Genomic DNA, 17,541 nt, shown 5'->3' on the forward strand with positions numbered 1-17,541 from the left:
AAATAAGCAATCAGGTCTATGAAAAGAAGCCAAGCCCCAATTCGCTTATAACAAGCGGACATGGCAACAACGGAGAAATACATGAAGAGCTCTCGTTTTTAACAGGAGATTTAAGACGTTTCTAACTCATGTCATCATGTCAACGTCGCAACACAAATAATACAAACTATGAAAAACTATGGCATCACATTATCAAATGAAATAGTGTTGTATAAAGTACTGAACTTTATTCCTACAAAATCACGACCATACGTTCACAGTGAATGAGTTTCTCCCGACCGGAAGCGTTCCGGCGGCCCAAGCTGAACCAAGGACAGTCTAAGAAGGATGAGACGCGAAGACCGTACGGGCGACGCCATGTTGCTTTGGAAGGAAAGAAACATGCGCAGTTGAGACCAAGGACGCTGAACGCGGAAGTGTTGGCTGCATATAGCCAAAGATGGTTTATGTATGAAGATGGGCCACCTTCATTGGAACCACTAGAGGCGAAATGGTACACAAAGCCTACAAATGGTCTCCTAAATATAGTAGGCGTGGTTTGCTTCTCCCCGACCTCCACCCTCCCCCCCTGACAACAACACTGTTTCCACACTCAGTCTAGTAGGTGGCGGTAATGCACCTTTTAGGTTTGCCGACCGCCATGAAACCTGATAGAAGAAGAAGACAACAACACTGACAAGTCATTTAACAAAGTACATTGAAAACAACTGACAAGGTGTACTTTTGAAATAGTCGTTTTAGTTTCTCGAAGTCCTCCAACCATATAAATTCATGATTTGTATCTATCTCATTAAAAAGTCTCTCCCTAATAGAGTTGTAGAATGGACAATAAAAATTTCCTTTAGATCACACAGACTACATAATCTATCCTCCTCAACCGTGCCTACATATCTGCCTGTCTCAATATGCAGACCAAGTATGCCAGCTCTAATTTGGGCACATAAGGATCATTTCTAATCGTTTTAAATATGTCCATTAATTTCACATTATAATATTCACATATTATCATCTTAAATATGGGGTCAGAGCCCCCTATGTGTTGTCCGTGAAATTGCAGATGGACAGAGAGAGGCTTCCGGACTCATCTCAAATCTCGCGAGAGTTTGTTGCTGGGATAAAGAAATGTCATTAACAAAGTCGATTTTCTCCTGATTTGTCTCGCTAAAAGAAGCCATTTTACTATGAATATCTTGTAAATATTGTGTGCCTTGTGATGATTTGGTCCAGTATTTAGTTCAGTGACCATGGAGTTAAGGAATGGTTCAGAAGCTGTGTTCACGTTCACTCTCCCATTGGAAATGAATAGACTCCAACATTCTTCCTGTCTCCTAATAATGTTACCGCCCACCTCACGCAGATACAGGAAGTAAAGCAAAGTGGTCTCTCTTGCTAATTCTCCTCTTGGATATAGCCCATTGCGCATGTTTCTTTCCTTCCAAAGCAACATGGCGTCGCCCGTACGGTCTTCGCGTCTCATCCTTCTTAGACTGTCCTTGAGCTGAACGCGGAAGTGTCGGCTGCATAAGGCCTATTGAATTGAGAGAGAGAGAGAGAGAGAGAGACACTTCAGAACCAGTTTCACTCAATGATTGAAGTATTTCCATAGCATGGCTCCCACGCTATGGGGGCCCCCACGCTATGGGGCCCCCCACGCTATGGGGGCTCCCATGCCATGCCCCAAAACGTGACCGACCCAGGGGCCCTCGTGGGGGTTATTCCGCCCCTGCATGTAATGCAGGTTTGGGCAACTTTGACGATGGCGAGGGCCACTATATTTCCACACTCACTCCAGAGGGGCCACATTGCTGTCGTAGCAAAAATAGCAGATCTACAAGCTCAAAACGCGTCCCAGTGCGACGCGTTTTGAGCTTGTAGATCTGCTATTTTTGCTATATTCGAATTGAAATCTTGAATTATTTTTTTGCTATTTTTGAATTGGAATCCTGAAAATTAACATTCTTATGTAATTTCAAATGCCTTTAATTATACTTGTGTTGAAGCAATGAGCTACTAATTTAGTAATTAAAGCGGGTCATGTTTGCATGTTGTGGAATTGTAAACAGCTGAAACCAATATTATATCAGTATTCTGACATTAACCTGAGGGCCACATTAAGTGAAGGTGGGGGCCGCATGTGGCCCCCGGGCCGCCAGTTGCCCATGTATGATGTAATGTATTACATCTGTAAAATATAGCTGCAAGCAGCGATAAGGCGGGACCAAGAAAGAAGACAATACGCAACAAGAACAATATGCACAAATAAGACTCACGGGCTGAGTTATAGGTACCCGGATTTGAACACACGACCTTGTGGTCCGAAGGCGAGAGCTCAACCAACTGATCTATCTGGAGACAGTCAGTTGATGCATTCTTAACAGTAACATCATGCATGTGTTTTTGGTAACAAGTATGTGTCCTTGTTTTGGGCATGTCACTATCCATTACTACAGACAGTTTTGCTGTAAATCTTTTCACGTACAAACTTCTCGAGTTATGAGTCAGAAAATTGCTATAGCACCACCCGTTGGCCTATTGCAGTAAGACTGGTTTCAGTGCTATTTGGCATGACCCTCTGCCATACTGTAAAGTGTCATAAGCAAATGACGCTGCATGTATGCATTAAGGGCAGAAGAAGAATCTTCACAAACGAGCAATTTTCATTGGCCCTTTGGCCAATGGTCATGGGCTTCGCATGGTCACCGTTTGGCATGGCCCTCTACCAGATTACCGTGTTTCGCGAAAACCGACTGCACGCTATTTTTGGCTTTGTGACTTCTTGGTCCCTTAAAAACACAAAAACAACAAGTGACCGACTTCTTGGTCCCTTAATAAAGATGTCACCAGAGGCATGCAGCTCTCCGAGAAAGGGCATTCCGTATACCTTTTGGTTTTTGACCCTTGATCCTTCCATCCCGCGGGGGGGAACTTCAGTTCTCAGCCCAGCTTGAATTTCCACATTTTTGTGTCAAACTATCCGTGAGCAGGACCCTTAAAGGGGAATACCACTCATTTTTTAACTATGTCATTATAATATGTTCAAAAACCAAAAAGGTATGGAATGCCCCTCCACAGGTCTTGAAAGCTGCTTCCCCTGCGTACGTCTTTAAGAACCGGCTCGTATACGACCTGGAATAAACTCCCACGTTAGACAGACAGCCCCTGTAGTCGTTTTTAAACCTCTGGAACTCCATCCCCCCTGATATCAGAAACATGGACTCAATCACCACATTTCAAACCCACCTCAAAACCCACCTGTTTAGGCAGGCTTATGGCTGACCTCTGTTTTGTGCTGCAAGCTGTACTATATATGTTTTGCTAGTGCTTTTAACTGTGTTTTATTAACTGTTTGTATATTGTTGTATGGCTACCTTGAGTGCCCTGAAGGGCGCCTTATAAATAGAATGTATTATTAGTAGTAAACTTAGGGTGTCTGCCTCCTGGACCAAACCTCAGAGATGGTTCCACAGGAGAGCAGGCGGATAGTTGAAAGTTCTCTCTTGGAGTCAGACACACACACACACACACACACACACACACACACACACACACACACACACACACACACACACACACACACACACACACACACAGCGATAAGGCGGGACCAAGAAAGAATACAATACGCAATAAGAACAATATGCACAAATACGACTGACGAGATGAGTTGACAGTACCCGGATTTGAACACACAACCTTGTGGTCCGAAGGCAAGAGCTCTACTGACTGAGCTAAAGCTGGGGAACACTAGACTGTAAGAGGGGGGGAAGAAGAAAAATGGAGGGGGAAGAAGGGGGGAGAAAGAAAAGAGAAGAAAGAAGAGAAAAGGAGAGAAAACTTGAGAAAATGGAAGGGAATGGATGCAATTCTAACTCAGCTTCATGTACAATCCTGCTGCAAGCGATAATGTATCCGAATATTTTCAAAAAGCACTGAAATGTTAAAACTAGCGTTTCTAGGAAGGGGAAGTACGGATCCCAGTGTCACCAGTTCAAGCCCCGCTTTAAGCAAACTGTATGAGTAGACTTTACAGCAAACGTTCAGTGTCCCCGGTTCAAGCCCCGCTTTAAACAAAACTGTATTGAGTAGACTTATGACAGCAGTGAATGGCAAACGTTTAGCATTGGATTCAGAGTGATTTCACGTAACTGCTACAGTCAACCAAATTATTTTTCTCTGCAGGGAGTCAAGTATGCGTTTACTGAACGTCATCATTCATCAGCATGCTCACATATAGTTATATATCTGCTGTCTTTGCATAAACACCTTGGTTCCTGCTTTAAGGAACTGACAAGCCCTTCCAGCACATAATGTTTGATCATTTCTTCAGTTTTTTTAAGTCCCATATCCAGTCAAGCTCACCATTGCAGTTGTTTATCGCCCACCGGGCCCTGCTGGTGGCTTCCTCGAGGAGCTGGACCATCTAGTCTCCCACTTCCCTGTCGATGGCTCTGGATTCATCCTTCTGGGTGACTTCAACCTCCCGACTGAGAAGCAGCTAGACCCACTACTTTCGTTTCTCGCCGCCTTTGACCTAGTTATTTCCCCATCTCCTCCTACCCATGAGGCGGGCAACCAACTGGACCTGATCTTCACCAGAGGCTGCTCTATTGCTAACCTGTCTGTCACTCCTCTTTCCAGTGAAAAGGGTAAGAAACTCTCTGATCACTACTTCATGTCCTACTCTCTCTCTCTCTCCTCTCCCCCCTCACAGCCCCTCCCTACCCACATGATTTCCTCACGTCACAATCTTCGCTCACTTTCCTCCACTGATCTTTCCTCTTCTGTTCTCTCTGCTCTCCCTGCCCCTGAATCCTTTGCTCTTCTATCCCCTGATACCGCCACATATCTTCTTTTCTCTACTCTATCCTCTTCTCTCGACCATCTCTGTCCCCTCACCACCAGGCCTGCACGCCAAACTCCACCTGCCCCCTGGTTGTCGGACTCAGTGCGGACTGAGAGACGGAGCCTGAGAGCGGCTGAGCGCAAATGGAGAAATGGCAACCTCCTGGAGGACCTTCTCACCTTCCAATCTCTCATTTCTACTTTTTCCTCCTCTCTATCAGCTGCTAAAGCTGCTTTTTTCTGCACTAAAATTCAGGCTTCTGCTTCCAACCCTAAAAAACTCTTTGAAACTTTCTCCTCTCTCCTACAACCACCACCCCCTCCTCCCTCCTCGTCCCTCCTCCCTGACGATTTCGCCAACTTCTTTGACAAGAAGGTGAACGATATCCGATCCTCCTTCCCTCCTCCCCCGGCTGGTGCCCTGCGCACTACCCACACCCGTCTGCCTGCCACCCCCCCCTCTCTACCTTCATCTACTCCTCTTCCCCCCCCCATGCCCTCTCTATCCCACTTCTCTCCCCTCTCCCCTAACGAGGTCCTTCTCCTTGTTACCTCTAGTCGCCCCACCTCATGCTCTCTGGACCCGGTCCCATCCACTCTGTTGCAGTCTATTGCACCTGAACTTCTTCCCTTCTTAACCCACCTTATTAACACCTCTCTGACATCTGGCTACTTTCCCTCTACTTTCAAGACTGCCAGAGTCACCCCCCTCCTGAAGAAACCGACACTTGACCCCTCTGAGATCAAGAACTACAGACCGGTTTCCCTTCTATCCTTCCTATCTAAAACTCTCGAACGTGCTGTCTTTAAACAACTGTCCTCCTATCTCCACCAGAACAACCTCCTGGACTCCAACCAGTCTGGGTTCAAAGTGGGTCACTCGACAGAGACTGCCCTGCTGGCAGTGACGGAGTCGCTCCATGCCGCTAGAGCGAACTCTCTCTCCTCCGTCCTGATACTCCTGGACCTGTCTGCAGCGTTCGACACGGTGAACCATCAGATCCTCCTCTCCACCCTCGAGGGGATGGGTGTCTCAGGCTCTGCACTCTCCCTGTTTGCATCCTACCTGACGGGTCGCTCCTACCAGGTGATGCTGAGAGGGTCTGTGTCAGAACCACACAGGCTCACAACTGGGGTTCCCCAAGGCTCGGTTCTGGGTCCTCTTCTTTTCTCTCTCTACACTACATCTCTGGGTGCTGTCATCCACTCCCATGGCTTTTCCTACCACTGCTATGCCGATGACACCCAGCTGATCCTCTCATTCCCTCCCTCTGATACCCAAGTGGAGGCACGCATTGCTGCTTGTCTGGCTGACATCTCGGAGTGGATGTCGACAAACCACCTGAAGCTCAACCTGGACAAGACTGAGCTGATGTTCCTCCCGGGGAAGGGCTGTCCGCACCGAGACATGGCCATCACCATTGATAATGCTGTGGTGACCTCAACTCGGACTGCGAAGAATCTGGGTGTGACCCTGGACGATCAACTGACGTTCTCGGCAAACATCGCATCAGTGACAAGGTCCTGCAGATTCCTCCTCTACAACATCAGGAGGATTCGCCCCTTCCTCACGGAGAAGGCAGCCCAGGTGCTCATCCAGGCTCTCGTCATCTCCCGCCTGGACTACTGCAACTCCCTCCTTGCTGGTGCTCCGGCATCTGCCATCAGACCTCTGGAGCTTGTTCAGAAAGCTGCGGCTCGTCTGGTGTTCAACCGCCCCAAGTTCTCCCACACAACCATCCTTCTCCGTTCTCTACACTGGCTCCCCGTAGCGGCTCGCATCCAGTTAAAAACCCTGGTGTTAGCCTATAGGGCAGTGAAAGGAACAGCTCCTTCCTACCTCCGGGCTATGGTCGATGCCTACACCCCTGCCCGACCACTTCGGTCTGCCACCTCGGGGCGACTGATTGCCTCGTCACTCAAGGGTCCTTCTGGCCGATCCACACGGTCACGACTCTTTTCTGTTCTGGCCCCACAGTGGTGGAATGAACTTCCCACTGATGTTAGGACAGCAGAGTCACTGCCCATATTTCGCCGCAGGTTGAAAACCCACCTCTTCAGGAAACACTACCCTTCCTCTCTGCCTGACCTACTTGTTGTTAACTAGTTGTACGAACGCTTGTTTTCTATTGTTGTATTGTTTATTGGATCTTGTTTAGTCGATACACTTAATTGTTTTAGCTCATGCTCATTTGATTTAGCTATTTTGTCTCATCTGTTTAAGGAAATAGGTAGCTGATATATTGCACTTTTACCTTAGCGCTAGGTATACTCTTGGTTGCTTGTTTTTGCAGAAAATGCACTAAAGACTTCTGGTGATTAGTAGTTTTTGTTCCCTACCTATGTTGAATACACTTATTGTAAGTCGCTTTGGATAAAAGCGTCTGCTAAATGACTGTAATGTAATGTAATGTAATGTAATGTCTAACAATCTGTCTTGTCTGTCTGTCTGTCTAAAATAGCAGACCTACAAGCTCGTAGCGCGGCACTCGGTGCCGCGCTACGAGCTTGTAGGTCTGCTATTTTGGGGGCCACTGTCTGTCTGTCTATCTGTCTGCTGAAAGCTTAATAAACATAATTTAAAAAAAAGAGGAATCAATCACACTCATGTGAAGTGAGGGGCGCCTGCTAATGTTTGTATAAAGTGCTCTAAGCAAACATTAAAAGTCCAAGACTTGGCTGCCATTATGAAGTAATTTCAAAAGTGAGACGTTGGAGGGGCTAGCACCCCTCAAAAATAACTGGCCTACTGGTTGCAGTAGGATGCTTACATAGCTAAATGTATGATCTTTAATATTTAATCAATGTTTTTTTATTGTGGAGGTTGATCAATGTGAAACATGATCACACTAGTCTAGTCTAGTCTAGACTCAGGACCGTTCAGGGAAACTACAAACATGTGTAATTACTTTCGTATAGATTAAAGATTAGTCAACATGTTCTTTCTTGGTGGGTTTTGGGTGCAATGAACTTGTAACTTTCTGTTCTGATCCCTGTGTTGATGCATTGATGCACCCACCCTGGCCACAGCCTCCTCACCATGCTCCCTTCCGGGAGAAGGTTGTGGCTGACGAAGGCTACGAAAACCCGACACAGACAAAGGTTTTTCCCCTCAGATGCCAGGCTGCTCAATGACTCTGGCTTCCCTTCCACCCCTGTCCCCTAGTGACACCAGCACTTTGACACCGGGAACATTGTTGCACTATGGACTATAACTATGCACTTTATATTTATTTTCCCTGCACGGTATTGTCTTGTGTCTGTTGGTTGTGTTTTTTGTGAAAAAAGAATTGAACGCACACATGACAACGTCAAAACAAATTCCTGTGTGTTTTACACAATGACAAATAAAGGTATCTGAATCGGAATTGCCGTTACCATGGAAACACAGGGAAGTCACAAGTGGATGTAGCACAGCATTCACTTTGGTTTCTTTCACTTCTTTCATGCTCAAATTGATGCCACTAGGATGATAGTGACGTTGCACGGTGAACCTCCAATGGCAACGTGGTCACGCAGTTCCAAAGATTGGTTCCGGTGGAACTCCTGGGGACTCTCTCTGTATGCATTCTGCACAGACATAAGCTGTGTGACATCTATCCTTGGTCCCATGATGGTCCTGCAGGAGCCAGCAGAGCCTGAGATTCTTTCTACCGCTGGTGGCAGAGGATTGTGTGATGCAATCCTCTCTGCAGCCACTGGCAAGGCGCTGCCACTGGAACCGTTGTCCAATGAGGATGTTCTTTTGTTTCCACATTACAAGTTACAATTTAGGCATTTTTTTTAGCAGATGCTCTTATTCCAGAGTGACTTGCATTAGGCCTATTAAAGCAAGAACAACACATAGTCATCAAGAATCATAAGTAAGCTAAGAACCTAACATCCGTCTAATAGTAGAATATCTGTAGGCCTACAATTAAACTATGAGTAAACACTATAGAGTGCTATGTCTACATAAAAATGTGATCTCATCATTCCTCCCTCCCCCACTTTGTGTCCATAGTACTGTAGGTTGAATCAGACTTGTGGCCTCTTATGATACAGTAAATCAAGGTTACAGAAGCCACTAGCCACTGAAGTCCATTCCATCTCTATAAGTCATTATCTTCCTCACTGCTATAGCTCTAGCTCTCTTACTGGGACAAGATATATAGATCAACATCCAAGTCAAACACACAATCACGGCTCCATGCCAACCGTTTAGGAAAAGCCATGTTGTGCCCTAAAATACATGGGTGCCAAAATGGCGTCCCTGTCAAAGTGCCCAAACTTTTCAGAGAACTCATTGTCAGGATGCTCTGCCTCTAGCGCACACATCACAACTGTGGAGTGAATAGTGTAACTGACAGTCACTCCACTGTAGAGGTGCACTGCACAGTCCAGAATAACGAAGCACTCGGAGTGCTGAGGCAGTGCTGGAAGCGTTGCATCTGACAGGGTGTCACGTGGATTCAGTACTGTCTAAGCCACTGGCAAAGTCTTGCTGGTATTCCAAACCTCTGTGGTGTTTTGTGGCACGCATCCATTCTTCAGCATATACGAAAAAAATATGTGCACAGCAATATTGCTGCATCAAAATGCACGATTTACTAAGTAAACATGCATTTGGGGAGCAGCAATATCAGTGTGCAGATCTTTCATTCTTATATGCTGTTATACTGTTTTTTCACCCAGCCTAGTAGGTCTGGGATGCGTCTTTTGGCTGTTCATCAGCTTCTCTCTCAACATGTATCCATTCACCTCTAGATCTTTTGAAGACCTGCAGACCAAATAGGAACAGATGTGATGATATCTCCAACATGACATCTGTGGTTTAGCCACATTCTCCATTAGCCTTGTATATGACGACACTGGTTTATTCCAAACATTACATGATGTATTCCACACAACAGCCTGGGTCAGATCCTACCAAAACGGTCCCTTTAGGAACAAATTACAACATTACACAGCGTTCTCCATTAGCTCATTCCGCCAAAGCTTTCCAGACAGATGGATTTTAATCATACAAGAGCCATTCATTTTTAACCAAACACATGGTTCCAATGGTTCCATTTGTATCCTCAGAGTTACAGACCTGCTACAGACCTGCGAGGGTCCATTTGGAACCCCCTATTATAGGAATGGTTAAAGGAAACCGTTAAGGAACTGGAATCGTTAAAATCCTAAAAGGATTCAGACCCTAATCAATAATCATGCATACAATCCAACCACATACAGAATTAGATTTAGCAACAAACAAATCACAATAAGATAGGCCACGCACTGCCAATTTTATTGAAGTTTGTGTAACTGAATCAGTTACTTAAATTAATTTCAAAGATTAAGAAAATGTCAAAAATAACACTGCGACCCATCCTCAAAAAAAATGCACTAGCAAAAACTGAATTGCAATATAATTTAACATACTGTAAAGTGGTATTTAACCTATGCCTTAATTAATAAGCTTGATGGTATTGAGGGTCATTTCCTCTAATTGAAATATGTGCTTTAGAGAGGGATGTGAGTGGAGTGCAAAAATAGATTTTGCAATACAAAAAAATAAGATTGTCATCTTGATTTCTTTCATCTCACACGTTTAGGCATAACACGCGCACACACACACATACGCACGCACAGACACTTTGTTAAAGCCTTATTTGACCATCCAAAAGCTATTGCCCAACAGGTAGTAACTTTATTCCTCTCCGCCTTTTCTCCAAGGAATTCTGCTCATCAAAACCAGTTAAACCGATTTACATTTAGGGTGAGTTTGCAAATATGCTCTGAGAATAATGCTCAAAGCGGTCATAGGAGAGACTCCCATAAACTAACGTTGTCACTTCTTTTTTTTAAATGAACTCGTCAAAACAGTCCATGTATTAACATGATTATGACCGGTTGAATACAGTCTAGAGCAGGGGTTTTCAACTGGTGGTCCGTGGACCACTGGCGGTCGGTGAAGGTATTGCATGTGGTCCCTGATGAGAATGCATTTAGTGTATGAAATTGAAGATGTGTTTTTAATCGACCACTAGTTGGTGCACTAAATTGCACTGGTGATGTATGATGACACAGCAATGTTGTCAGTTGGATGTCAAGAAAAGGGAATTAGAATGTCAAGGGAAAGTGCAGGCGTACCACGGATTGACTTGTTGAGTCACCATTATTAGGAAATGTCCCCATATAATCATGCAATCGCTGTCATGCAATGTGTCTGCTGTATGAGTTTATGGAAGGTTAAGAACAGAATAAGGGCAACCATGGGAAAGGAAGAGATCAGTGGTTCTCATTCTTTTTTGAGCTCCAGACCACTAGCGTATGTCAGTTAAATAATGACCGTTAAGGGCTTCATTTAATTCACCTCAAATTAACAATTTAAATGGAGCCCTTAAGTCAATATTTCATTTCCACACCCCGCCAAATATCCTTCAACACAACACAACAGTGGTCCCCAGGTTGATTCTTAGTCAGGGTGGTGGTCACTGGTCCCTGGGTCATAATCAGGTGAAAACCCCTGGTCTAGAGCACCAAACATGCTGCAGTCTCCCTCCCTGCTCCGTTGCTTGGGGCAACCCAGGTTTTGGCCAATGTGTTCACGATACTCGCATCTTGTTTGGTACTTTCAAAATGCATCTACAGTTGGAGGCCATCGATATTGTCTATAGCAGATCTACAAGCTCATAGCGCGCCACCGAGTGGCGCGCTACGAGCTTGTAGGTCTGCTATTTTTGAAAAATCGTGAAAATATTTATTTCAGAAAACTGGAGGATTTAGAAGGATTTTTTTAAATTTTGAGGTCAGGCCTAAATGGGTCAAATGATAAGGGACAATATCGGTGGCACCCAACTGTACAGTAGTGTCACACATACGGTATGTGTAACAAAATAGTTCATTTTAAATATAAAATTGGCAACATCATTTAATGATCGAGCATCTACTGAAATGTCATGAACAGATATCAGAGCACTCGATCTGTAAAAAACAAAGTGTTCTAGAATCGGAGCAGATTCTCAGCTCATTTCTGAACGCGCACCCTTAAGTTGCACGCCAGCATCAAGCATCAAACATAACGGATCTGCAAGCGCAAAACACGTAGCGGTGCAATGCGTTGTCCGCTTGTAGATCAGCTATACCTTTGGTGTATGACACGATGACGCGCAAGCACGTATAAACCGGGCATTTATGCCTCGATATCCATGAAGTATAGGAAACGGCACCCTGGCATGTCCTTAATGACATAATAACCTGTGCCAAGCAAATCATCATTATTATAGTTCCTTTGCTCTCTCACTTTGTACATATATACACAAACATACTTGAATATAATGAATAGAAATACATAGGCTACCATAAGCAAACGTACAAATTATACAGTGAGTGGGTAAACTGAAAAACAAAGAGTAACCATTACAATGCCGACTGTAACAAACATTAAATGACTGCATGTTCCTTTGATAGAAAAAAAAGGGATACATTGGTATGTAGTACTGTATTGCTTTGGTCTGTTCTCTGAGCAGACAGCTCATGTGACCCCCCCCCCCCCCCCCTCCCCCCCACCTTCTAGCCACGATGCGGTAGCATCCAATAGCCACTAGATGGCACCATTGAAAGGACTTGGCAGCGAGGAAAGTTGGAAAACCACACACCATGTCAGCGGTGTCCCTTTCAACATTTCTCCACATTTTCCAGCCATGTCTCGTCCACTTTTTTTCTCCTCCTCTTCTTTCCCTCTTGTTTCCCCTCCCTCTTGGTGGCTATACTTCGCCCTTTCAGAAGCCCAACGTGTCCTTTTGCTCGCCGAGGTCTTCCGTTTCCGCTTTGTCCCATTTGCCTGGGGACAGGCACTCGTCTGTGTTGAAGTCCTGAGGGGTCACCCCAATGTCCAGGACCTGGGGGTTAGTGCGAGACTCAGCGAGTCTGCATTGGTGTGTGTGTGTGGGGGGGGGGGGGGGGGGGGGAACGACAAACAACACACACGAAAAGAGAAGGAACAAGTGTCAGTGTTGTACCACCATTGCACGGGGAAGAATCACAGACCCAACATCTACCATGATGATGAAACGTGAAAATGCATGTGAGAAGTTATGAGCCACATATCTGATTCTAGTAGAGACACACACACACACTTCAGCACCCATTCCACAGCACTGTTCTACAACAAAACCGTTACGAGGACAACACAGGCACAACAAAACCAGTCGTTACGAGGAAAACACAGGCACGACAAACCAACAAAATGGTCATCGGGGGTGGGCAACTTTGACGATGGAGAGGGCCACTAAATTTCCACACTCACTCCAGAGGGCCACATTGCATATTACTGTCGTAGCAACAATAGCCGATCTACAAGCTCAAAGCGCTTCGCAGTGCTATGCGTTTTGAGCTTGTAGATCAGCTATCTTTGCTATATTATTTGAAATTTTGAATTGAAATCCTGAATCTCTTTTTTGCTATGTTTCAATTGGAATCCTGAAAAGTAACCTTTTTTTATTTAATTTCAAATGCATTTAGTTATAGTTTTATTAACTAAATACAAATAATACAAATACCAAAAAAGAGGCAATAACATTTTAATACTAGTAATTAGCTGAAATCAATAATATATCAGAATTCTGCGGGTGGCATTAACCCATTTTGGGCGGGAACCCCTTTTGGTGTTAGCATTATGTTATGCTTTAGCTATTGAAAAATAGCAGATCTACAAGCTCATAGCGCGCCACCGAGTGGCGCGCTATGAACTTGTAAGTCTGCTATTTTTGAAAAATCAAAGAAACATAGCTTTTTCAGAAAACTGTCAGGATTTATAAGACATTTTTAGAATCTGATCTCAGGTCAAAGTGGGTTAAGTGCTGATGGGGGCAGCATGTGGGCCCCGGGCCGCCAGCTGCCCATGTATGATCTATAGTATAGATGATATTCACACCACACAGCGACACAAGACTCAACCCCACCACGATTACAACCGCTGCAAACACAAGACTTCCCTTTTAAAGCTACAATCCGGGGCTTATTTTACCAATCTGAATGGTAGAGTCTGTGTGCTATAGTTGCGTTGTCTTAACAAACACCTGCTGGTTGACAAGGTCATGTGAATCAGACAGTCAATGGGCTCTATGCACACACGCCATTTTGGAAAGAACTTGGGCCCCATCCCTACTTCCTTGTGTGTTACCGATGACACTGATGAAGGCTCCGTTCCATTCTGGTCAAACGGCTACACCAGTGGGTCCCAAAGTGTCCTTGAGTGGGTTCCAAATGGCCCTGTACGGGTGTGTAACTCGAGTGTACAAATAGAACCAATTTTGGTTCCATTTGTACACTCTCAGCGTTATGGGGATCCTTGAAATTCAAACGTTTGAGAACCACTGCACACAAAATGGAACAGAGCCTTAACTTGTATCATCAGTAACACCTGTGAAGGAAGTAGGTTAAGCCAAGCAGCCCGGAAGTAGGAAGAGTTATTCTGTGTGCATATTATATATAGCCCATTGGACACTAAATAGGCACCATCTTTTAGTTTGTACATCGTTGCAATTACCTCTCTCAACTCGGAGAGGGAGACAAAAGAACGGACATAAAATGTCGGGATTGTAGAATCAACACATCAAAAAGCTACACATGAACACACACACACACACACAGACACACACCGTTTTTGCTCACCACCATGACATCACTCAAACGAGTGACGCGGCAGCAACGGGGAGCACAACGCTGATGGAGACAGGAAGACCAAAACACAACGAGACATTCCGAGATGAGAACAACGTGTACGTGAATGGACAGAACTATGTCGGGGACGTTCCATGATGAGAACAACGTATATGTGAATGGACAGAGCTATATGTCAGGGACGTCCCGTGGCCAGAGAACCTTGCCATCACGTGGAATAAAGCCAAATAAAATCTCAAGACTGAAAATGTAATGATGTTTTAGGCCGACCGGCTGAGGAAATCATGGCATTTCTGAGATCATTCATGTTTCTGGAAGATGCTTCTAAACCTGTATTCTATTGCTAGTTTGATCACTTCAAATACTCTTTCATCTTAAAATCACGAATGACCGAAAATATCCAATCTACAAGCACACAACACATCGCGCTGCGACGTGTTGCGAGCTTGTAGATCGGCTATTTTCGGTGCGCAGCATGCTTTCACAGAAGACACGCTTGGCTTCTTTGGAATCCAAATGACCGAAATCAGTCGTGGCGACTGAAAACTTTAATCCATGTGCCATTATGAAAGCTGAACAAGGATCGTACTGTCTGTGCGATATCATCATCGTCTGAACAGGGTTCTGAGCCATGGCTTCACAAGGACACAAGAAGAAACTACCATGCATCCTGATATTGGCCCCCGAAAACCAACACTCAAGAATGTGAATACAGACTAAAGTGGAGGTGAATGGTGGTGGGATGGTGCGAAGAGGACGACATCGTTTACCTGAGTAGGATTCAAAACTATCCAGACTGCGGCTGGGGTGGGGTGGGTTGGGGTGGGCACAAAGGACATTGTTACCAATAAATCAGGCAGTGGTTGATATTTGTAAAACTGCCCAAATCTCAAATTACTCTGACATTAATCTCGTCTTTCTCCGAAGGCATTGATCGGTTTTCATCACTAGATTGTATTACAGTAGTTTGATTATCAGGCATTTCATCGTGGTTCCAACGTGCAACGACAATCTGCGGCCAGCAGATGGCAAAGGCATCTCACTGCAGTAAAGAATTATCCTGAGATTTAGAAAAGGACCCATATTGGTCTCTGCTAGTAAGATTAAGTCACAAATCGTCCAAAGAATTTGATTAATTGTCAGCAATACACAAAAAGGAACTCAAAGCAAAATACAAAAAGGAACTGAAAGAAATAGGAACACTTTTTTTTTTCTCACAAAATTCTCTTCCCAGCCTCCCAGGATGAAACTATTGGTCCGTCTGTGAAATGCATAATTGTGATTCATGTACTGTACTTGCTATCATACATTGCACTACGCTGGTTCTCAACCTGTGGTTCGGGACCACTCGGGGGGGGGGGGGGGGGGGGGGGGGGGGAGTCTGCTGCATCAAAAGTCATCAATGAGTTCTTGTATAAATTAGTTCTATGCTACATGTGTAAACAGCCTTGTACAAATTAGTTCTATGCTACATGTGTAAACGGCCTTGTATAAATTAGTTCTATGCTACATGTGTAAACGGCCTTGTATAAATTAGTTCTATGCTACATGTGTAAACGGCCTTGTATAAATTAGTTCTATGCTACATGTGTAAACGGCCTTGTATAAATTAGTTCTATGCTACATGTGTAAACGGCCTTGTATAAATTAGTTCTATGCTACATGTGTAAACGGCCTTGTATAAATTTGTTCTATGCTACATGTGTAAACGGCCTTGTATAAATTAGTTCTATGCTACGTGTGTAAACGGCCTTGTATAAATTAGTTATATGCTACGTGTGTAAGCGGCCTTGTATAAATTAGTTCTATGCTACATGTGTAAACGGCCTTGTACAAATTAGTTCTATGCTACATGTGTAAACGGCCTTGTATAAATTAGTTCTATGCTACATGTGTAAACGGCCTTGTATAAATTAGTTCTATGCTACATGTGTAAACGGCCTTGTATAAATTAGTTCTATGCTACATGTGTAAACGGCCTTGTATAAATTAGTTCTATGCTACATGTGTAAACGGCCTTGTATAAATTAGTTCTATGCTACATGTGTAAACGGCCTTGTATAAATTAGTTCTATGCTACATGTGTAAACGGCCTTGTATAAATTAGTTCTATGCTACATGTGTAAACGACCACGTATACATGAGTTCTATGACGGCCTTGTATAAATTAGTTCTATGCTACATGTGTAAACGGCCTTGTATAAATTAGTTCTATGCTACATGTGTAAACGGCCTTGTATAAATTAGTTCTATGCTACATGTGTAAACGGCCTTGTATAAATTAGTTCTATGCTACATGTGTAAACGGCCTTGTATAAATTAGTTCTATGCTACATGTGTAAACGGCCTTGTATAAATTAGTTCTATGCTACATGTGTAAACGGCCTTGTATAAATTAGTTCTATGCTACATGTGTAAACGGCCTTGTATAAATTAGTTCTATGCTACATGTCTAAACGGCCTTGTATAAATTAGTTCTATGCTACATGTGTAAACGGCCTTGTATAAATTAGTTCTATGCTACATGTGTAAACGGCCTTGTATAAATGAGTTCTATGCTACATGTGTAAACGGCCTTGTATAAATGAGTTCTATGCTACATGTGTAAACGGCCTTGTATAAATTAGTTCTATGCTACATGTGTAAACGGCCTTGTATAAATTAGTTCTATGCTACATGTGTAAACGGCCTTGTATAAATTAGTTCTATGCTACATGTGTAAACGGCCTTGTATAAATTAGTTCTATGCTACATGTGTAAACGGCCTTGTATAAATTAGTTCTATGCTACATGTGTAAACGGCCTTGTATAAATTAGTTCTATGCTACATGTGTAAACGGCCTTGTATAAATTAGTTCTATGCTACATGTGTAAACGGCCTTGTATAAATTAGTTCTATGCTACATGTGTAAACGGCCTTGCATACACAAGTTCATTGCTCAAAATGTAGAGGAAGCGCCTCTGACCTCAGTTCCTCTCGGTCCCAGAGGAAATCAAGAGGAATGCAAAAACATATAAACAATAAAACGTCCCCGTCAATATCCAGCG

At 44.0% G+C, this 17,541-nt stretch overlaps 1 protein-coding gene across 3 annotated transcripts in view; it reads right to left on the reverse strand.

Annotated features, from left to right (window-relative positions):
- Nucleotides 1-10,082: 10,082 nt before the first annotated feature.
- Nucleotides 10,083-17,541, reverse strand: part of ldlrap1b (low density lipoprotein receptor adaptor protein 1b) — a 93,647-nt gene continuing 86,188 nt past the window's right edge. Inside the window, exons 9-11 of one of the 3 annotated variants that reach the window (XM_079528141.1) lie at nucleotides 11,691-12,738; nucleotides 11,395-11,480; nucleotides 10,083-11,340 (exon numbers count right to left, since the gene is read on the reverse strand). In XM_079528141.1, coding sequence (XP_079384267.1) covers nucleotides 12,591-12,738 — 148 coding nt within the window. In that variant the 3' untranslated portion in view covers nucleotides 10,083-11,340; nucleotides 11,395-11,480; nucleotides 11,691-12,590. Of the gene's footprint in view, nucleotides 11,481-11,690; nucleotides 12,739-14,484; nucleotides 14,536-17,541 lie in introns of those variants that run through there. The other 2 variants (XM_079528140.1, XM_079528142.1) reach the window with 2 other exon arrangements.

The sequence above is a fragment of the Electrona antarctica genome (genome assembly GCF_951216825.1).
Source record: "Electrona antarctica genome assembly, chromosome: 18".
Classification (NCBI taxonomy): domain Eukaryota; kingdom Metazoa; phylum Chordata; class Actinopteri; order Myctophiformes; family Myctophidae; genus Electrona; species Electrona antarctica.